This window comes from Physeter macrocephalus, chromosome 11 (genome assembly GCF_002837175.3).
Source record: "Physeter macrocephalus isolate SW-GA chromosome 11, ASM283717v5, whole genome shotgun sequence".
NCBI classification, from domain to species: domain Eukaryota; kingdom Metazoa; phylum Chordata; class Mammalia; order Artiodactyla; family Physeteridae; genus Physeter; species Physeter macrocephalus.
Window position 1 is genome coordinate 856,358 of NC_041224.1, and position 23,809 is coordinate 880,166.

A 23,809-nucleotide genomic window follows, 5' to 3' on the forward strand; every position below is an offset into this window, starting at 1 on the left:
CTCTTCCAAAAATTTGAAGAGGCAGAAACACTTCCAAACTCAGTTTATGAGGTCAGCATTACTCTGATACCAAAACCAGACAAAGACACCACAAAAAAGAAATTACAGGCCAATATCCCTGATGAACATAGTTGCCAAAATTCTCAACAAAATATTAGCAAACTGAATTCAACAATATACTGTAAGTCCCCTACATACGAATGAGTTCCATTCCAAGAGTATGTTCGTAAGTCCAATTTGTTAAGTCCAACAAAGTTAGCCTAGGTATCCAACTAACACTATCAGCTATATAGGACTGTACTGTAATGGGTTTATAATACTTTTCACACAAATAAAACAAAAGAAACAAACATGAAAAATAAAGAAAACATTTTTAATCTCACAGGACAGTACCTTGAAAAGTACAGTAGTACAGTACAACAGCTGGCATACAGGGGCTGGCGTCGAGGGAACAGACAAGAAGAGTTACTGGCTGGAGGAGGGGGAGGAGCTGGGGGATGGTAAAGCTGAAGGATCGTCAGTCATAGGAGACAGACGGCAAGCTGCAATTTCACCCACGCCTGACGCTGACGGCACAGGTTCTGATTCCTTGCTGGATTCAAGTCTATCTACACTCTTGAAAAAATGATCCAGTGATGTCTGGGTAGTAGCTCTTTTTTTCTCGTCATAGATGACTTGGTGGCACTGGATTGCAGTGATTCTGAAGGGCTGCTGCAACCTTCGTGTACTGTTCTACATTCGGGTCCTGTGCCTCAAAACCTAACAGTGCCTCCTCAAATACAGAAAAACCCCTGGCCATTTCCTGTGTCATAAATCTCTTCAATTCTCCAGTTACTTCTTCCCCTTGTCTCTCTGTCCATTAAAAATGGACAGAGAATATGAATACATATTTTTCCAAAGACATACTGATGGCCAAGAGGCACACGAAAAGATTCTCGAGATCACTAATCACCAGGGAAATGCAAATCAAAACCACAGCGAGATCACCTCTCCTGTCAGAATGGTGATTATCAAAAAGATAAAAAATAATAAGTGTTGGTGAGGAAGTGGAGAAGAGGGGACCGTCATGCGCTGTTGATGGGAATGTAAATTGATGTAACCAGTATGGAAAACAGCATGGAAGTTCCTCAAAAAAATTAAAAATAGAACTGCCATAGGTTTCAGCAATTCCACTTCTGGGTTTCTATTTGAAGGAAATGAAAACAATAATTCAAAAGCATATATGCACCCCTATGTTCACTGTAGCATTATTTACAGTAGGCAAAATATGGAAACTATCTAAGTATTCACTGATGAATGAATGGAGAAAGAAGGTGTCTCCCTCTCTCTCTCTCTGTCTGCTCTCACATACACACACTGGAACACTACTCAGCCATAAAAAAAGAAGTAAATCTTGCCATTTGTGAGAACATGAATGGACCTAGAGGGTATTTTGCTAAGTGAAATAAGTCAGACAGAGAAAGATAAATATTGTATGATTTCACTTACTTGTGGAATCTAAAAAACAAAACAAAACAAAACCCAGACTCATAGATACGGAGAACAAACAGGTGGTTGCCAGAAGGGAGGACGATAAAGGGGATTAAGAGGTACAAACTTCCAGTTATAACTAAATAAGTCACAGGGATGTAACATAGTACAGCATGGGGAATATAGTCAATTACATTGTACTGACTTTGTATGGTGACAGATGGTAACTAAACTTATTGTGATGGTATTTCACAATGTATGCAAATGTCAAATCACTACATTGTGCACATAATATAATATTGTATATTATATAATATTGTATATAGTTCAATAAAAAAGTTTCTAGTATAGTATAGTGTCACATCTAAGACCGCATTGACCACCACGAATGTTAAATGCAAATCTATGCATGTCTAGGCACGAAAATATTAGTCCAAAAACTCTTTATAAATTAGAAGCAAGCTTTTACGAATTGGTTTTAACTCTCTCTCTCTCTCCTCTTAGTCTGGACTTGAATTTTAGCACCTTTTAAAATTATTTATTTATTTATTTGTTTTTGGCTGCGTTGGGTCTTCGTTGCTGCGTGCCGGCTTTCTGTAGTTGCAGCGAGCGGGGGCTACTCTTCGTTGCGGTGCTCGGGCCTTCTCATTGCAGTGGCTTCTCTTTGTTGCGGAGCACGGGCTCTAGGCACGCGGGCTTCAGTAATTGTGGCCCTTGGGCTCAGTAATTGTGGCTCATGGGCTCTAGAGCGTAGGCTCAGTAGCTGTGGCACACGGGCTTAGTTGTTCCGTGGCATGTGGGATCTTCCCGGACCAGAGCTTGAACCCATGTCCCCTGCATTGGCAGGTGGATTCTTAACCACTGCATCACCAGGGAAGCCCCTTTAGCACCTTTTATAATATAATTATTTGTTTTCTTTGCCCATCTTCTCCACAAGTCATTGGCTTCTTCAAAAGCTTAGGATGCATTTTGAAAAAATAAACACTTGGAACATTAAAAAAAAAAAAAGCTTAGGATGTATATTATTATCTTCCTCAGGCTAACACAATAATTGGTGCACAGAAAGAACTGACCAAATATTTGTCAAATGACTATATTCAACAGTGATCTGAGAGTATAAAGTACGATTACCATAAAATGATAAGCAAAGCTTTCTTTATATTATCTAAATTCTGACATAAGCACACTACTTCTTGACAAGGAATTGTCTTGTTCCCTGCATTACAGTACTGTTTCCCAAATGTTTATATAAATTATGGTTACAATTAGGAAACCTCTGACTTAAGATCTGAATACAAAAGGGTAAAGGTTGCATACATTGGTGAAATTTTAACCTTTATCTCAACCTTTACAAACTTTATAAATTATTGTAATTTTAATCACCACCGAAGATGTTCCAAATTGTCTTTGAAAGGCAGTTAATTTCAGGTGGCGGTATTGATACAACTCTATAGCCATGTTGAAGTATCTTAAGAGGAACTTACACCACAATGATACATAGATATGTATAAAACTTACATATCAAGATTTATTTATATTTAAATAAAAGTTTCAGACCAAGATTAAAGCAATGTATTAATTTATACTCTTTAGTAAATCTATGAGAAAACATTAAATAACCTTCATATCTGTCTTATTTTTTTTACTCTTCTCCATGTCACTCTTGACCCTTTCAATTCACCAGAAAATAATTAATATTCTACACCCACAGTGATAAGAAGTCCCATTAGGTCACGGTGACCCACTTCTTCTAATTCCATGAATAGGAAGATCAGACCTTTCTTCTAGTTGCATATAATATGTTTATTAATTGTTCCTGATGGTACTGCCTGAAATAGGCTCCCGGCCTAGTGTATAATGAGGTAAATCCCTTTCCTAAATTGAGCTGGCCAGGTGGTGCTGTGAAGTCCATGGCAGGTGAGCACTGCTTCCCAAGATGGTTGAGAAGTATAGATCAATAAAAATGAGACAAGTTATCAGTCAAGAAAATTATTATGTAATATTACAACTATGTGACAGTAATAGTAAGATGCTATCATTACTACACTGGCAATAATATTATGGAAACCCTGTGATAACATTGACCATTTATTGAACATTTAGTACATGCCAGGCCCTAGGCTAAATGCTTTTCAAGCAGTATCTCGTTGAGTTCTCACTAAAACCTGAACCACTCAATTGTGATAGAGAAGTGGGCAAACATGAATTTTAAGTACAAAGATAAAATATGGATGAACGAAGCCACTTCAAAATTCTTATTGGAAGAAAAGAATTCCTCTTCCCCTTTGCCTGCCGGGTCTATAGCACAATGATAGCAAAAAAAAAAAAAAAAAGAAAAAAGATGATTCATTTAACAATATCTAAATTAAACTACTTGTATTCATGAGAAATATAAGTGATTAAATGTCTGTGACTGATTATTCCAAGAAGCAAGTGGTGTCGCCTTCATAATAGTCTATGATTGTGATGACTTAATATATTTACAAAATCATAATTTCTGTCTAACCAGCAAGAATGCAACAAATCTAGAAAATGTTTACTCTAGTTTGTATGCCCTGAAGAATGATAAGTTAATTTAAAAAATGATTCTTCGAGACAGCAGAAGACAAGCCATGGACTAAGAGAAAATATTTGCAAAGGACATATCTGACAAAGGACTGCTATCTAAAATATACACAGCACTCTTAAAGCTTAACAGTAAGAAAAATAAACAATCCAAATTTAAAACTGGAAAAAGACTTGAACAGACACTTCGCCAAACAAGATAGACAGGTGGCAAATAAGGATATGAAAAGAGGCTCCACCTCAGGTATCGTTAGGAAGCTGCAGATGAAAAGCAACAAGGAAATGACACTACACACCTATTAGACTGGCCAGACTCCAACACACAGCACCAAATGCTGCCAAGGATTTGGGGCAGCAGGAACTCTCATTCGTCGCAGGTTGGAGCGCAAAACGGTACCCCTGCTCTGGAAGACAGTTTGGCAGTTTCTTACGAAAGCAAATATACTCCTGCCACATGAACCAGCAATTTGTTCCTGGGTATTTACCCAAAGGACTTGTAGACTTATGTCCACACGAAAACCTGCACACGGATGTTTATAACAGCTTTAGTCAAACACCATATTTACGTTCAAACTGCAGGAGACTTATAGATGTATACAGGGATAGGCATGGTATCAGCAATGTTCCTTGAGCCAGGAATCCATGGCAGGGCCCTCTGGATTAAAAGTCATTAATTTCTATTATTGTCACAGTGCCTGACCAGGAGCCCCTAATCTGATTATCTCTCCTGCTATTCTAACCAGATCTATTCCAGCACTGTCTTATAACAAGTGCAAGTTAATTCCCAATATAAAACAATAGAAGCTAATATAGAAAGTTCTTTGAATTTATGGTGCTATTAAATAAATTTTGAAGTGCTTCAGTACTTGGTTAAGAAATCACGCTCTGTCCTCTCATGCTTTTCTTTGCCTGGATTCAAATTACAGTCTAGTAGTCCACAATCAATAATATCAGCACAGGAGAGGTACAATTAACACCACAACGACGCTTTAACTTGAAGGTTTCCCTCTGCACTGGAGATTTTATTTCCATCTCCTCATAAATATTTTCTAAGGAGGTCCCAAATTCAGAGCATCAGTATAAGTGATTTGTGGTGAATCATAATACACTAGCTGAGTGTAAATACACTGAATGCTTTACTAAGCAGTTAATATATACAGAGTATGATACTATCTTTAAATTTAAAGATGCATAATACCATCAATTCACAAGGAAGGTTCTACTATTTTCTAACTATAGCTATGAGCTAGACACTATGCTAAATATTTTGTATACATTCTTCTATTTAATTCTCATATACTAACTCTTCGAGTTAGATATTATTATCTCCATTTTATAGATGAGGAAACATAAAGATTGAGTAACTTGTTGAAGCTTATATCAGTAACACAGCTCAGATTTGAAATGCCCCCTTGTTTCAAGAATGTTTTCTTTTTTAGAAATATTAAAAAGCCTTCTGATTCAAGATGGTAGACCAAGGTCACCTGTTTATAGTCATTCCCTCTCAAGGCTCTATTTCAAAGATAGTAAAAGATTGGTAAAATGTCCAAACCCACTACAATGGGGAGAATATGAAGGGGCCACAGCAGGTGAGAGATTTCAACAATTTTCTGGAAGATGGAGATTGGGTAGTTAAATTACAGAAGCGTGAAGCAGAGTAGAGGAAGCCGTCACCAAGCCACGGGCCGAGGTGGCTCTAGTGAAGCAGGGAGCTGGCTTTCCCTCCGTTACCCCCAGAAAATGCCACACTGATGGAGGCTGGGGATGAAAAGTTGAGTTGAAAAAAGGGGTTTGGAAAGCCTGTATATGGAACAATCAAAACCCCCATTCCTTTCTACCACTCTCATCCATAAAATTCATAGTATTACAGCACCAACTTTCACTTCTTATACCCTCACTGAAAAAAAGGAAAGCTTACCTCTTGAAAAAAAATTATGGTGAGAACTAATGCAAATAACAAAGGTGTTGGTGCCTCAAAATACAGTCCTCCTCATTCTGGCATGGGGAGGCCCCCACCGTAAGAGCCAGCTCCTGTTCCAAGTACGGATCCATATCACGAGGTCAGCCCTGGTCTCTGCTGACAGCAAGCTGGACACTCAGCAGGGGTCCAGCCAGACCAGACTTGCTGAGAAGTCCATACCGTTTAAGCCCCAGTACAACCTTCCTTTTTGTAGGTATTGGTTTCCTGTGGCCGCTGTAACAAATGACCAAAATACTCTTTACTTAAAGCAACAGAAATTTATCTTCTCACGGTTTGGGGGGACAGAAGTCTGAAATCAAGGCGCCAACAGGGCCATATTCCTCCTGGAGGCTCTAGAGGAGAATACGTTCCTTGCCTCTTCCAGCTTCTAGTGGCGTCCAGCATTCCTGACCACCACTGCTCCGGTCTCTGCCTGTATCTTCACATCACCTTCTCCTCTTTGTGCGTGTCGCATCTCCCTGTTATCAGAACACCTGTGATGGCATTTAAGGCCCACATAGGTAATGCAGGGTTATCTCCTCATCTTCAGATCCTCAACTAAACCAGATCTACATGGACTCTTCTATCCAACAGGGTAACATTTACATGTTCCAGGGATTAGGCCCTGATACCTCTGGGGGGCCACCATTTAGCCCATTACATTCCACCTTGCTCGTTTTGTTTCTGAGCCCAGTGAGCAAATACAGGCTGGCTGGGAGAAGAGGCAAGTATCCATAGAACATCCGGGTCACCCTGTCCCTCCGTTTATTGAGAACCTCTTCTACAGTGGGTGCCTTTGGTAAGCAATTACAGAGAACACAAATAATGTCACACTCAGAGCTTCTCAGCGCTTCTCGTCATCAATCCTCAATTTTACTCCTTACAAGTTACTGAACACCTGGCCAAACCTTTATCAACTACCCAAAAGCCAACGTAAATTTTTACATAACTTTGGTAATTTCTAGCAACAGTGGACAACCAGATGTGCAGCCCAAAGTCCTTTCATTGGGAGGATTTTCCTTCCACACATCTTTCAGGGCCAGTCCTAAATGAAGCTGTAACACTACCACTGTGCACTTCCAGCTTGTTTGCATATATTATGTGGAATAGTTTGTAGCCAGGCTCAGTTATTGTCTTTTTCAGTTTCTCAATCAGGGTTCCAGCATAAATTAAAATTTATCCCAGATGGTGTAAATGAAGAGCCTTTAATAAAGGGATTGTTTATAGAGGTGTAGGCAAGGTTAGAGGAACAAAGGATGGTGGGGTACCCAGACACTAGCAAGGGTATGATGTTACTATCAGCCCTAGACGTGAAGAAACAAGAGAAGAAAACAGTGCTCCTGGAGCTCCGTGAGAATTAAAACTATGGTTAGAGACTTGCCAGCAGTAGCTGTGGCTGTGGAGAGAGGCAGCTAGGGTCAGAGATGTAACACCCAAGCAGGGAGAAAGCATGGAACAGATGTTCTACCCACTCTATCCATCCATCCACGTATTGATCTCCTATTGATTGGAACCAACTGGAAGCCAGCTGACAAGGGAGACAAAGTGATGCAGTGTCCGTATGGGTCGGTACCCTAGGACACAAAACAAGGCAGAAGGGATCAGAGGTGTGCTAACACAATCGACCTACACTTCAAAGGAACTTTCAAGAGGTCAAACGCGTGGGTTGAGGGAAAAGTGACAGCGCAGCAGGAATGATGCAGTGGTAGCCTGAGGCACTGCCTGTGCCACTTCCCTGTGGCTTCATAACCTTCCACGTGATGAAAGGGCGCTGCTGCGCATGCCTTCGTTTATGACGTGGTGAATCAGATAATACCCAGTCGTGACAGGCAGCTCGGCTTACATGATCATGTGACAGTCTGTGATCAGACACACAAATTTCTGCCATGGTCCAAAAGTGGTCCAGGTTCTGTTTCTTTCTTTTTTTTTTGCGGTACGCGGGCCTCTCACTGTCGCGGCCTCTCCCGTTGCGGAGCACGGGCTCCGGACGCGCAGGCTCAGCGGCCATGGCTCACGGGCCCAGCCGCTCCGCGGCACGTGGGATCCTCCCGGACCGGGGCGCGAACCCGCGTCCCCTGCATCGGCAGGCGGACTCTCAACCACTGCGCCACCAGGGAAGCCCAAGGATCTGTTTCTTAAAAGAAAAGTTATTTGGAGACTAGGCTGTGGCTTTGCTCTAAAACCCTAGAGGACTGCACCGTAATTCTAAATCAAGGCTGACTAGAGGCCCCTATAGGACGGCCTTCTGTCAGATTTTTCAAGAACCATTTGATCTGTTGGATCTTTAGGCTCAAATACCAGAGTAACTTGCACTGCAGTCCACAGTAGGAACAAAGCCGTCTCTTACTCTGGATCCATTCAGCACCGGCAGCCTGATGGGTTACTTGATAAGTGGGTCAAAGCAGCTCCCTCAAACGTATGTATGTCGTTTCAAAGGTCCAGTGAAATTTACCAGTCAAAGAAATTCACCTCTTTCACAGTGATGGGTAACAAAGTATAGCAATTGTCTTTCACTGAGGAGGAAAACTCTCAACCTGCTACACTGGCCCGCCCCAGACTATTGATGTCACGCTGTTGAATTTACATGCCTCCCTCCCCCACCACCCTTGCGCACACGTGTTCCTCACCAAGGAATCACGGTACTGCCTACCTCCTACTCACCATATCTAATAGTATGATGGACCAAAGCAATATCTTATGGCGTGATGAGACAAACAGGGTTCCTAGATTACTGCAGGATACTGGATAATTGACACTCTCCTGCAGTAAGGTCACAGAGGAATAAAGGGGAAAGAAACTACTTCTGTTTTCTCTGTATTGGAAAGGAGAAGAAAAACATTTAATAGATTAATAGCTAAATATCAGATGCCAAAATGATACTGATTTGCTTCAGTTAACTGACTGCGTCCAGAACAGCCACTGAACTCCGAGTTACAGGATGAAGTTAATGATAATCCACTGTCATTCGCCAAGACTCTCCAATTTCTGGTCAGGTCAAAGAGGAGAGTTAAATGAGTGTATGATAAAAAGCATCACTCCTGAACCTTCATGCCTTTGACGCTGGCGTGAACCTCTAACACTCACCTAGAAATGTGGCATTGCTTTTGGTCCACTGTTTCAAGAAGGAGGGGATATTTTAGGGGCTTTGACTTGGGCCTTTAATCCGTATTAGCCCTCATTCCATGAGACAGGGAACCAAGGTCGAGACTCAGGCGAAGACTGAGCATGGCTAACCCACCATACGTTCAGGAACCAGAGGGGATAGGCTTGGGGATCCTCAGGGCCACCGTGGGATGGACTCAGGCCCAAACGACATTTATCACCCGGCCTCCTCAAGCCCCTGTTTGGACCGATGGGCACGGTAGCAATGATCAGCATCTGCTGTGTCCCAGTAATTCGCCCAAAGTCTGCTCATTACCCTTCCCTTTCGGCAAAAGCTACTGGAATTTACAGTGCATACTTGTGACCATGTCGCAGGGAATTTTCTCAAGGGAATCCGACATTCCCTTCATTTAGGAAGCTCGGGGTCTATGAACTGACTCAGGAGTGAAAACTGGTGAGGGGACTCTACTGTGGTGACTGAAGCCATGCCTGCGTTCACTAACTTTAGAGTGAGGGATAGAAATCAAGTAGGTTGCCTATCTATTTCAGTCCTAGGGACATCATAATAAATTAGCTGCCAGCACAGATACTCATGGATAAAGCCATGTCAGTAACCACTGAGGGGAATCCTCTGGAGGTCCAGTGGCTAAGACTCTGCGCTTCCACTTCGGGGGGGCCCAGGTTTGATGCCAGGTCGGGGAACAAGCAGATCCAGAAAGCCACATGGCGGGGCCGATAATAATAATCAGCAGACTCAGTTGCCCATTACTGTGACCATGTCCACTTTGTTTCTGGCATTTAAGTCCTGGCATTTGGCCTCTGGCAATCTGCAATACCGTCGTTCCTACTGAAGTCAGGGAATGCATTTCAGAGACAGCACCTTCCCTCCTTCATCATCCTGAGGGGGGTCAGAATACGTCACCCCAAAATACGCCACTTTGACATAAAGATTATTTTGAGCTGAAGGCAACTGAGAAAAAGCAGACACAGGGAAGAGCTCTCTGCCCACCTAACAGCAGGGCATCAATCTCCCTTGTGAAGCTGTCCCCTCCTCTCCTGTATTAGGAAAAGGAGAACAACTTTTTTATTTTATTTTTTTTTTGCGGTACGCGGGCCTCTCACTGCTGTGGCCTCTCCCGCTGCGGAGCACAGGCTCCGGACGCGCAGGCTCAGCGGCCACGGCTCACGGGCCCAGCCGCTCCGCGGCACGTTGGATCTTCCCGGACCGGGGCACGAACCCGCGTCCCCTGCATCGGCAGGCGGACTCCCGACCACTGCGCCACCAGGGAAGCCCCCCCCATTCCGGTTCTTTGGGTCCCACTCTTTCCCAGTTAATACCACAACTTTCACTTATTGCGGCTGTGAACTTCAGTGGTAATTCTGCAACCCACTTTGGATCAAACTTTGGATCTCATTTTAAGACGTTTCAGATCTGTCGCTGCAAGATATGAGAGGGCCTCTTAGGGCAGCCAAGAAGGAGCTAATTTTCTTTCTGTAAGCTCTGCAGGACAATCAGAAGCAGCCATCTCACTCAAGTCTTTATATTCCTCATTTCTATCGTAATATTTCAGTGCTGCAGCTACTCAGTCTGCCAAAGACTTTGCTTTCAACAGTTATTTCGTTCTAGGTGACCGTAGGTGAAAAAGTCAGCTATTTGCTTCATGGAAAACAGTATCTTGTTTCCCGCTGGTCATGAAGTTGTCACTGCCTATAAACTCCACTAGGTCAGAAAACCAATTCCATATTCTTACCTTAGGCAGTCCATTTCCTGATTACATTTTGGTGCTGAATACTTAATTAGGTAAGGTTCACTGCATGACATAGATAGCACTCAAAGGTATTTCAAGCAGAAAGAGCTTTAATTCAAAGGATTAGATGCTTATACGATTACTGGTAACTTGGAGGAATAAAAGTCAGGAGGCCACCCCCTGAGCCTTTGACTTCAAATTCACATGACCACATCTGCCGTGATTGCTATCACCATGACCACGTCCTGCCTTCACAAAATTGGTGCCAAGATAGTAGAACACGTAGTTCAGCTGTTGCCGACGCTTATTTATGTCTATAAGGAGTCTATTTACATGATCGCATTATTACAGAAGGATGGCATCCACCTCCAAATTCTGCCTTCCAAAAATTTCATGAGTGCCTCACATTGACAAAACCTAAATTCGTGAGTCTGAGAAATGTAATTTTCAGTCCTCCAGACTGTAACACCAGGAGAGGGATGGAGGAAGAACATTTCAAAGCGTTAGGAATGGATTCAAAGAGCCGGTAAACATCTAGCACACTAACCTAAAGATGGGGCTGGATTTCTGAAGTAGTTAAGATGTAGGGAAGACTCTAGGATGTAAACTCCAAATCTCACCTCTAGAGTTAGAAATTTGCTCCCCCAAGTCATCTGGCTGCCCTTTTGCCTCACAAGCCCCCATACTCCTTTTTCTTTTCCTGGCAAAAAAAAGGCCAGATACCACTTTTACAAGGGCTGGCAGTAATAATTCAAGCCCAGTGAAAACATGTAAATGTTGTTGAATAAATATAGCTTTGATGTGACCATGTAACATTTTTATTAAATTTTCACTGTGAGAACTGAACTCGGAAAATATTTGAAATCCAACCTTATGTGTACGGTTGATAAACCCTCTCTCTCTCCCCCCATATGTATGTGTGTGTGTGTGTGTGTGTGTGTGTGTGTGTATAATCTGCTTATTGTATTTGCTTCCCAGATTTATTAGTGAAGTTAGAACACAAGTCATATTCAAAGATGAGGTGTGAATGTCACTAACAACACTGTGTAAGACGCTTACGCTACCCACCCTCTCATTACCAAATAGCTTGGTAATCAGTCATTATTCTTGAAAGACTGGTTCTTGGGATAGCTTCCTCACAGGGAGGAGAAACTCAGTTTAAACTTGATGCATCAGGGATGACAAAGAAGGAATCTCAACTGGATGCTTTCCTTTTGCCTCATGGCAAATTCAAAGAAAAAAAACTTACACTGAGGAAAGGAACCACCTAACCGGCTCCTCTAAAATTTGCAGAAAAGGGATTCAGGGATACGTGGAGGCTGACAGAGGATATGGAACACTCCTGTGGGCTGACAGATAACTCTTTACAGCCCACAGTCTTGTATTTAAAGGGGGATATCCAATAATTTCAAGACACTATCTTTTTAGAGATGGCTGTATTATTTAAAACTTCCAAGAGTTTTTAGTCTTACAGTGGCTTTTAACTGGGACATATTCTTTGTGCAGGTGTTCAATTACAACATGACCTTCTGATAGCTGCATTAGATGATTATAATTAGGTAGAGAGATATCAAGTGATTTGTTTCAGCACGCATTTATTCTTAAAGGAGAGAACTGCTTTAACGTCACTTTCGCTGGGAAAACCTCACCTATGAGAATGGGGAAAATAAAAAAATTCTAGCTGAATTTTCAATTTAAGACCAGGCATAAAGGTGGGGAGGAAAATTTGTTCACATGTGGACATGTAAACATGTCTTTATGTGGTAAAATGAAAAAGACAAAGAAAAAAGGAGACCTAAGTTCTGGGCTTTTTTTTTTTTAACAGGTAGAAAAATGTTTAATTTCTCAAAGGATACAGCAAAACTTAGACCTATACGTCTAAAAGAACACCAAGAGATAATTCAGATCATCCCTTGCTCACCTAAAGTTCCCGGTAATTAATCACCATTTAAACACAGCTATTACCATCTCTTAATATGCCACAATGCTCTTTTAGTGATATATTCCAAAACCTCAGTCTTCATCTGGTATTTGTCCTGTATATCAATTATAACTTTTAATTTAGACCTCTGAGTCACCTTCAGGAATGTAGAGTTATGTTACATCCTCCTATTTTAAAAACTTAAAAAAAAAAAAAAAAGCTGTGCCTTTCAATTCACGGCCGTGCCTTCCCTCTGTAATTTATATCAGGAAAACCGACTTGAAAAATACTTGTGTGACTTGTAGTGTGTTGAAACGAGAGGAATGTTTCTACATCTCTCCCTTTTCACAATGATTCTTCTGGTTCAGTGGTCCTCTGTCTAAAGTACCTAAGATTAAGGATGGATTCTAAAATACACTATTAAGGACTTGCTTTCCAAGGTTACCTGTCAAAATTGCTGACGTGCTGAGTGGCAGGTGACCAATCTCATTAAGCAGGTTTTGCGTTTACTGCTCAGACGCTGGGCGCCTGTGCAGCCAGCTCAGCATCTCGGTGCCTCTCAGCTCTGTGACCCTATTTACCATCCGGCAGGATCCTAAGCCTGAGTCACCCAGTCCTGTACGGAGCATGCCACTTACATCCTGTACATCTGTAGTCATCTTTTTCTCAGGAAGGACAGTGCTACGAATAGGGCTGGCGGAGATTAAGGCCCTAACAAGGAAAGAGCCGGGAGACTGTGAACAGCTCAGCGTGCTGTCACATTCTTCTAAGGTGAGATTCAAAAGCAATGCCCCAACAGTCAATATATAATGCCTGAATTATATTATCAAATGGAGACAACAGCAAAAATCACCTCCATCTCTAGGTTCTCTTTCTTATTTACAGGGTATCCCTATATGGAGCAAGTCTGTAAATTAAAATATTCCTGATAAATAACAAAGCATTGCTAGATTCCATGTTCTGGAATGTGAATATAATAATCCACATGGGGGCTTCCCTGGTGGCGCAGTGGTTGCGCGTCCGCCTGCCGATGCAGGGGAACCGGGTTCGCGCCCCGGTCTGGGAGGATCCCGCGTGCCGCGGAGCGGCTGGGCCCGTGAGCCGTGGCCGCTGAGCCTGCGCGTCCGGAGCCTGTGCTCCGCGACGGGAGAGGCCGCGGCAGAGGGAGGCCCACATACCACAAAAAAAAATAATAATAATAATCCATATGGAACAAATTTTGAATGCCTCAGCGTGGGCCGCAGCAGAGGGAGGCCCACATACCACAAAAAAAAATAATAATAATAATCCATATGGAACAAATTTTGAATGCCTCAGCGTGCGTGTGGAAAGAGAGAAAAAGAGAATGACTAAATTAATAATGCTACACCTGAAACTAGTCACCAGGCAGCATCCACCAGCAAAACGGAGCCGAGAGTAACACAGAAAAGGGAAAAAGGCAGAGCCACAGTTGTCAATTCCACTGGAAAACGCACTGCTAACATGCCTCAGCTATTTCTAGTCAATGCGAATATTTCATAAATTCCCTATTTTCTACAATAAGAAAACGTTTCTCTAGCTAGTGACAAAGTTTTACCAAAAAGAGGATGCAATCCTCCCTTCACTGATTTTTACATATGAGGCATGCATATTTAGTGGGGTGATAAGAGAAATTATGAAGGCTACCAGAAAAGGCTACATTTATCACATCTTAAAATCATCTTTGGTAAAGAAACTTGAAGTATAGTAAGGATTGAAGGGTTTAAATATCAGAACAGGAGGGCTCCCCAACTTAGTTTTGGAACAAAAAAAAAAAAGCACAGCACTAAAAATGTTAACATGTACACACTGCTATATTTAAAATGGACAACCAACAAAGACCTACTGTACAGCACAGGGAACTCTGCTCAATATTATGTAACAACCTAAATGGGAAAAGAATTTGAAAAAGAATAGATAGACGTATATGTATCACTGTGCTGTACACCTGAAACTAACACATTGTTAATCAACTCTACTCCGATATAAAATAAAAAAGTATAAAAAAAAAAAAAGCTTACATTTGAAGTGACAAACGTAAGAATTCAGAAGAATGCTATGTTTTATGTCTGGATCCAAAAGTTCTTCCAAAGACAACTAAGTTTTAAAGTAAAAATATGCTACCATAAAGAAATAAGCTTTTTACCAGAAATTGTTGATCCCCAAGTTCTAGTTTCATTTCTTTTCTTCATTAGAAATTGGCAGCAGGGAAGAATTTAGAATATTAACAACTGAATCAAATAAATAACTATCTAGCAGGTAATTTACATTATAATAAACTGATTAACTAAAAAAAAAAAAATCATTTTTCCCACAGCAGTAGTATATTTATTGTGCTGAAATCAGGTAGCAGGGAAGGAATAGCTCTGGGGAACCAGTACAGAACGTTCACAAAGATTTACAAATCTCTAGTCATTACACACTGAGCAGCAAAAACAAAAGTGCTGAATCCTCTTAGACCAAACTATTATATGCGTTGCAAATTTTCTGTAATTCTCATGTCTGCATGCCTTGGGGGGAAAGAGTGTAATTTTAATGCACAATAAATATTTTCTGGTTTACAAAATATTCTGAAGTACTCTGCACAAACAGCATTACATCCTGCACATGCAGTTTTGACATGTTAAAGATACTTATACTTAGAAATATTCATGCCTTTTTTTTTTTTTTGGTCACATTTTCTCGAATGATCCCTGTGCAATACCCACTAGCAATTTAACCTATGTAATAAGACAGGGTGCAAGTTCTTTCCTAGTGAATTTCCAGTTGTTTTTTTATATTACATGAAACACTTCATTTGTAAATAGCAAATTTAATTTTCTGATTCTGGCTACTCTCACTTTTGTGTTCATTTTATGTCTTAGCAATTAACACTTTGTAACAACCAAGCACTGAATTTAATGATCTTTAGCACCAAGGAGTCAAGAATATTGCACCAAAATGGGTTTACACTTCCTATCTAGTTACAAATAAGATCTTGCAACTTTGTCACAAGAAAAATATCACTCCAAAATTAAACGCGTTAAAAGAGAAGGATAGTTTCACAGAAAAGCCTGCTGGACACTACTTGTAAAAAAACACAAAACAGTGTTAGTGAATTTGAAAGTTAATATTAAAATCTACACTAGAGGACTCCTTGATTTTTTAATTAAAATTTATTTAATTTTAAATGTTCTTTCCAACAGAAGAGGTAGGTATATTTCCACATACGAAAAATAGGTAACAGCCACAAATCAAAACAAGGAAAGCCTGATAAAAATCAACATACTCTCTTCTAACAGCACATAAATGTAACTCCCTTACGATGTTACTAATAGAGACATGAGTTGTTTCATGTTCCAATCAGACAATAATCTTAATTTTTATAATATATATCTGGTAGTAACAGGAGTATTGAAAGGCTACCTTTTCATCACAAAAATTGTCTCCCACAGTGATTTGTGCTGCAGGTCACGGTGACCTTTGAGTCGCCGGGCAGGATTTTACTGTAATTCTTATTTTCACCAACACCATCATCATTAAGCCTCTAAGAGTCTACAGAGATCATCAGATTTTTAAAATTTAATTCCAACCAAAAGGGTATCTTCAGACTAGAGGTGGAGAGATTTGACCACTCCAGTCAGCAAATGAATTCAAATGTGCACGTTTTAAAGTATCTGCATTTCCAGTTTGGGACCAGAAGATGGAAGGTAACTGATTTTCATCAGTAGGTAGGTAGCAATTTAGCCCCCAAAAAAGGCATAAAGACCATGTTTCTGTGATTATCAGTCTCAAGAATGAAGAGACACGAAAACTCTCATACATTGTACACACGAATATGAAGAGGGGGAGGGGCCTCCAAAGTCACGTGACGATTGCTTTGGTCTGACAACGTCAAGGCTAGTAAAAAAAAATGTTTAAAATAAAAACTTCATAAATAAAACATCTGGGTGTTGTATTTAACACTTTACTCAATCTAAAGGTTACTAATACATAGAGCACATTTGTCTTTTTCTCCCCATCCCCAAACCCTCATTTACTTCTGGTTTTCCTGAAATCTTATATGAAGTGGGAGCTTCCTCGCTGTCGACACCAGGTAAGGCCCGGTTCACTTTACTCTCTTTTTGCTTTTCCATTTTTCTGCTTTTTTCCATTTTCTACCACTAGGTGGTTTTCTGATTGGTTCACACCGTTCGCTGAAATGCCATTTGCAGCTGTTTTTCCGGGTTTTGCTTTCTTAGGCTCTTTGTACGTCCGAACGTAGAAGTTAAGGAAGAGACATATGAAGCTGACTGCATAGGCGATGAGAGCCCAGTGCATCCATTTGGGGAAGGGGCAGTCGGTGTAAAGGGACAGCGCTGTGTGCCCAATGGTCACGTGGAACTGAACCTGAAAAACAAAACAGCGCAGGTACGTTTACCGTGGGCAGCAAACAGCTCGTCGCGACCTCAGCATCTTCTGTGCAGCTAAGCCAGGCCCACGCCGTCGCCCCACGGTCCAAGGCTTAAGAGTTCTCTGGCTCCTCCTCACTCAGGCTGCTGCTCAAATGACAGGTCCTCAGCTAGGGCTTCCTGCTAAGACTCAAGTACCTCCACCCAGAGGTACGGCACCTCCACCCCTTTAACCGAAGGGTTTTGTTTTGCGTGGGTTTTTTCGTTTCACAGGAATTATGTCTTTTGCATCTGCTGACTTCTGGACTGTCTACCTCTCCGCTCGTGTACAACCGAGGGCGGGGCTCTGCGTTGGTCTCCATGACTCCCGAGCCCTTGGCCTGGTGTCTGGGCTCAAGGAATTGTTTTTTGGATCATGCTGAGTAATTTTACCTCATGAGAGGGAATATCAATGGCCTAAGAGAGTAAAGTCATGGTACTATAGGCTCTTCAATTTTTGTTTTCCTCCCATATTTTAGGCTGATTTCTTTCCACAGAGTTGTCAGCAAGCCGGTACATATACTTCTAAAAATGAGCTTATCAAAATGGTTCATTACTTGTTTCTTACAGAACAGCAGACAGGTAAATAAATATGCATTTGAAGGGACACAAGCCTTTAAAGACTGAGATTTTTTGGGCTTCCCTGGTGGCGCAGTGGTTGAGAGTCCGCCTGCCGATGCAGGGGACACAGGTTCGTGCCCCGGTCCGGGAGGATCCCACGTGCCGCGGAGCGGCTGGGCCCGTGAGCCGTGGCCGCTGAGCCTGCGCGTCCGGAGCCTGTGCTCCGCAACGGGAGAGGCCACGACAGTGAGAGGCCCGCGTACCGCAAAAAAAAAAAGAAAAAGAGTTTTTGGTGAAATTTTGTAGATATTTGAGAATAAGTGTAAAAGAGTGAATGGTTCTCAGCATAAGAATTGTGAATTCCATGTTACTAACAAGGGTTAGCATTTTACAAGATTAACATACACGATTAACTTCTCGCTTGGAAATACACTACCCTTCACGAAATTAACATCCTGTTTGGAAAGGGCAATTGTGGTTTCTCTTTAAAGGACAGCATTATCAATATTAATTACTATATTAAATATTAGTTTTAAAATTTATCCCATGTAAGCCCCAAATTTCTATCAGACTGAAAATCTTTAAAAGTGTTCCATGGCAAAATCCGGATTTTAAGAACTTTTGATTTCGCAATGGTTTTTAGGACGTGCATCACGGAAGAAGGGTGCGTGTGAGGGGTGGCGTCGCTAAAGGACAGTCAGGTGCGGGCGCCAGCAAAGCAGAGGTGGAGAGTTCACATGAGTTTCGTCACCTCCTCATTTTCTTGGGACCATCTAATAATTACTGAGAGAAACGAATTACACAAACTACATAAACGGCTGACACAAAAACTGGAGGAAGCTTCCTGAAGCGTTTTACTTACAGGTGAATCCTGCACACCCAGCATTTCCCAAAGGTTGTGCTTCCTGTTTGGTTAGCCTGTTGTTTAGAAACTTAAAGCAGAGATGAATAATGTTTCCAAATGTGATTCCACTGATAAAACTGTGTACACGGTACGATGAAAGCAAATTATAATAAATTCCAAGGCTTAAGAATAGCTAGCAGGTTGGTTTTGGATTTCCAGTTTGGTTACTGGGCTAGTGCTTAGCTTGGAAGGTTGCACTGATGCACCCAGATGCTACAAGAAGTCCTACTGGTGGTAGGTGCTGAGAACTGCCTGCTCTGAAGACTAGCTTTTGCGAATACCGAGCTCTGCTCTCTAAGGACTGTGTGTCGGGGAATTAAGAGCTCTCTGGTCCTTGGTCCCTTCCTTTTTTAAAATTTAATTTAATTAATTTTTAATTTTTTGGCCGTGCCACGAGGCATGCAGGATCTTAGTTCCCCAACCAGGGATGGAACTCACACCCCCTGTGGTGGAGGCGTGGAGTCTTTGCTGGACCGCCAGGGAAGTCCCGCTTCGTCCCTTCCTTTACCCCACCCCTTCCTTGGCTCTGTGCCTTTCCTACAGCTTTCATATTCTAAACGTATGGGATCTGTTCACAAGGATGGAAAAATGGAATAGACAACAGAAAATTTATGTAAGAGCAGGATGAAGAGGGGCAGTAGTAACATTTTAAGTGAAAAAAAAAAAAAAAAGCCTAAGAAAGAAGTTAGATTATTTTTCTAATCATAAATGAGTCTGTGTACTTTGTGGTGTGTTTAGGTCTTTACGCATCCATTTCACAGATATGTTTAAAGGATATTTCTCTTAGACGAGAGCTGAGTCTGGTCTTTTAAGGACATTTAAAAAACAAGTGGCCATGACCATTAGGTCTATGAACAGGTAGCTCAGAACCAAACAGCCTCAACTCCTATAGCTGGAGCACAGAGAAAGTCGACTTGGTAACAGAAAATTGCCGAAAATGACTCAGCACTTTACAATTAATTAGATTCAAACATTCTCAGTGTTTCACCAGAAAAAACTTTAGAAGCATTTAACTCACCAGCTGCAGCATGGTCAGGTATCGTTTCCACCAAAGATACTTCTGAATCCATGGGCCAAAGGCAGTTAACCCGTAGTATGAGTACATAATCACATGGATGAAGGAATTCATCTGGGCTCCGAAAAATGCTTTAGAAAAAACAGAGGTAATTATAAGATACAGAAACCTGCATTACGTGATAAACCATTTGGACATAAAATAAATGAATCTACATTATTTTCCAACATTTAATCTTGAGTACAGATGAGGAATAAAAGTTGTAAAATAGTTCTAATGGAAAAGCCTTCTCTTCAGATCATGCCAAGTATTTTTAGAGTTTAGACTCAAGCTTTTACCATATAAATAAAAAAGCGTGTCCTTCAGATGCAAAGGACTTTCAAAGTGGCAAGTTTTCAAATGAGGATACTCCAGTGGCTAAAGTAGGCCCCCATACAGAACTATTGCCAGTATGACTTTGCATTCTACTACTCTTGGGGAAAAAAAGTCATGGTACATATAATTGTTTAAGCAGATTTGTAAATGTTTCATTATTGCCTTTACATGTGCTGATATACATAGCTACAAGAAAATAGTACTTATTTCTTAGTTTTCTAAAATAGTTTTAAATGGAAGGTAGCAAGGTGAACTGTACTATTATACACTGACTTGTACCCTGGGACCCCATCAGAGGAATGGTCTGTTTACAGCTCAATGATGTGAATCATCTCCAATGTACAGGCATCTGAAAAGCTAGAGGCAGATCTTGGCCAAACTGTGAATTCAGATTCTCTTCAGCACTGAGAAGGCTACACACAATTTCCTTTGAGTAAGAACCAACAGGTGCATTTGGGCCGAGGTGAGAGCAGGAGTGGGCTTTGGGCTTGGCTAGGAGACAAAGCCTTCAGATTGAGAAGCTGCATCTTGGTATCCTCCAGATCAGAACCACTAGAACTGCTCCCTATCAAAATATAACTTGCTATGTTTGGGATTCGTTTATGCTTATCTCTAGGGTAAATCTTTAGGTGTGAAAGTAGTCACAGATAAAAAGCTAACGCTTTACTTTCTTCAAATTTTTTTTTTTTTTTTTTTTTTTTTTTTTTTTTTGCGGTACGCGGGCTTCTCACTGTCGTGGCCTCTCCCGTTGCGGAGCACAGGCTCCGGACGCGCAGGCTCAGCGGCCACGGCTCACGGGCCCAGCCGCTCCGCGGCACGTGGGATCCTCCCGGACCGGGGCGCGAACCCGTGTCCCCTGCATCGGCAGGCGGACTCTCAACCACTGCGGCCCCAGGGAAGCCCTCTTCAAATTTTTTTAAAGTGAAATTAACACAGAAATAATTAACCATGAAAGTAAATTAAATTATAGACCAAGTCAAATTCTCACTACTTTACATCTTACATATTTACATAATTTACTACCTAGGGATATGTTCCTGAAAATGCTCACCCTGTCCCCCTGCGACCCACTTAATTCCAATCCACCACAACGTAAACATTGTACAGTGATGATATACGTGAAGGAAGGAGACTTGGTTGTTTTTCTTCCTCAGGATAAAAAACACTGTGTCCAAATACTCGATTCCTTTAGAAATAAAGTACCACCACAGAGCAGCAGCTATCTGTAGAAAGAAAGGGAAAAAAGCAGTTTTCAAACACCAGAATGACACTATCACGTGGTTTTCTACGCATTCTAAGTCCTAAACAATCTTCACTGCACAAAATGTAGGAGGCATAGAATCACCCACTGTCTAAGTGGGTGTGAAACCTAGGCATCTATTCACAGGGAAAATAATGGGAAAGAAAGAGTCCAAATCTATATCTACACAGGGCCAACAATTCAGAGAAAATTTTCAGTCTGTTCCATAGCTGGATGTCACCGGTACCCAGCTGCTGAATGCAGAGCTGTAAACACTTTCACATTGCTATGATTTTCAACATGGTAGAGAAACGGAGCTATTCACTTTGTAAAGGTATTTCACTTGTTCATGCCTAGCCTATATCATACCTCAGAGATTCTTGCAAGTGTGCTTGGGTATCAACTGGGCTGTGTGAGCGTCTGTCTCTCTCTCTCTCACTTCAACGTATGCAACAAAATACTTAATCACAGTAGTTTTTATTAGGCAGTAAAATCTTTAAAATGATAAAGTGCAACAAACACACACACACAACAAATATTTCTTAGGTCATAAATATAATCCTGCTTACATAAATAAGTCTTTTCTTTTCCTGGGCTCTAATTAAGACACCAGATGGTGCAGAAAGATTACATTACATGCTGAGATGAAAGATCCAAGGATCCAGTGAGAGGTGACCTCTGTATATATGTTTTAAAATATTTCCCAAGAATCCTACTAAAATAGTAACCTAAATTCATCTTTTTCATGTCAAGTGTTTTCTATGACATGTGTCCTATGTACAAATACCCAAGTCAGCGGTACGTATGAAATCTGTTCACACACCTCTGTGTGTCAGGGGTTTGGCAGATCCGCTCACAGCCAGGCTTAGGCGTTTCAGAGCTGATAGAGACCTTCCTCATTTTATACCTGCACCTGTTGGATGCTATGGGTTTTTGTTTGTCTGGGTTTGGCTTTTTGCTTTTGAAAAACAAAATTACAATTTTAAAGTGTAGGCAAGGAAGAAAGAGAAAGGCCAAAGAAAAAATAGCATTGTATTTACAAACTGAGAATTATTTACTGAATTTGCTTGAGTAATAATATTGTTGAAAATGATAAAGTTGTTTGAAAATAGGCTTGAAATAGGGAATTTCTCACAGCAACACTATATTTAATATTCACTATTATGTTAGTACTTTAAAGTATAACATTTTGGTGCAGCTAACTTTATCTAGAAGGGAAGAGATAATGTCTTATCTCTTCCCCCATCTGGGCCTCTAAATTAGCCACTATTAATTAACCACTAATTAACTCATGAATAGTAATAAATAATCCTTCTCTTCAGTTTGTAAACTGAATAGCTACATCAAAGTGAAGAGATCCTTCTCGGCTACATAGCAATGGATACAAAAATGAGTCTTTTGGGTAGAACACTTATTCTGCCACATCTCATATTAGAGAGGACGAGAGAGCCAGGAAATTTTCAAATGCAATCTGCTGCCACTCTGGTTCTTTCTCCTACTCGATTTCAGTTCTCACAATAGCTCAATTTTTAAAGAACTGACCGTTTATGCATGCCAGGATGGTAGGCTCACAAAGACCAGAGTGGTATTTTTTAAAACTTCATCCCCAAAATGTTAGCATGTTGTTTCGTCCAAGGGGTTTACCTAAGTTCACTCCTCAGAGAAAGCAAGTCCAGCGCTTTTCCCTTTCCTTCCCCCGACCTGAGCAAGACCAGAGTCAGCGCTCCACCCAGGGAGACGGTTCTCTAGCAAGGTTACCGTAGCCAACAAATCTATATAAAGGGGCTCCTCTCATTCTCTCTCAGTCGCATCACGGGTCTTGGGTTCTTGTTAACCATTTGTTTACATGACTAGTGTCTGCCTCTCCCACCTTTGCTAGAATGTCAGCTCCACAAAGGCAGGGATCCTATCTGCCTTTCCACCTGGGTCCTCAGGGCCCCTCGCACTATCTGCATACAGCAGATGTTCAATACACATTTGCTCAATGAATAAAACCAACATGACAACCAAAAGCGGTGATTTTTCTTTCACTGGCACGTTATATCTCCTAATAGGGAAATGAAGACAGAGACATAAAATGATAACTACATTAAAGAAATTTGATGTTGGGTCTTGATGAATACTGCTGGTTATATATTGTCCAACCCCAATGCTAAAGAGCTACTTTTTTCCAAGGGCAGCTACTACAAATTATATTAGTACATATATTACATGTAACATAAAACACACACATACATATAACATGTTACATATGCTACATAAATATGTTTATGTATATGTAATGTTTAATATGAACCATAGTACACAAGAGGAGTTAAATAAATTGTTAACAAAATAAGATAATTTACTGTTTCTTCGACTTGAGTAAAATGGTAACTTTACTGATGTAGGTGACTGCAAAGTAAAATATGACAACATTATATTACTAGTCTACTTTTCTGCAAATATGATAACAACTGAGTTTATACCTATACAAGTTGTGCTATGATTAATTTACTAAACATTACATAGTTTATGAGCT

The 23,809-nt window shown here is 41.0% G+C and overlaps 1 protein-coding gene across 2 annotated transcripts in view; it reads right to left on the reverse strand.

The window, feature by feature from the left end:
* Window positions 1-844: 844 nt before the first annotated feature.
* ELOVL4 (ELOVL fatty acid elongase 4) overlaps window positions 845-23,809 on the reverse strand; it is a 46,500-nt gene continuing 23,535 nt past the window's right edge. The window contains exons 4-6 of one of the 2 annotated variants that reach the window (XM_055087678.1): window positions 21,100-21,271; window positions 19,677-19,804; window positions 845-1,183 (exon numbers count right to left, since the gene is read on the reverse strand). In XM_055087678.1, the coding sequence (XP_054943653.1) occupies window positions 860-1,183; window positions 19,677-19,804; window positions 21,100-21,271 (624 nt within the window). In that variant the 3' untranslated portion in view covers window positions 845-859. Of the gene's footprint in view, window positions 1,184-15,924; window positions 17,153-19,676; window positions 19,805-21,099; window positions 21,272-23,809 lie in introns of those variants that run through there. The other variant, XM_007104886.4, reaches the window with a different exon arrangement.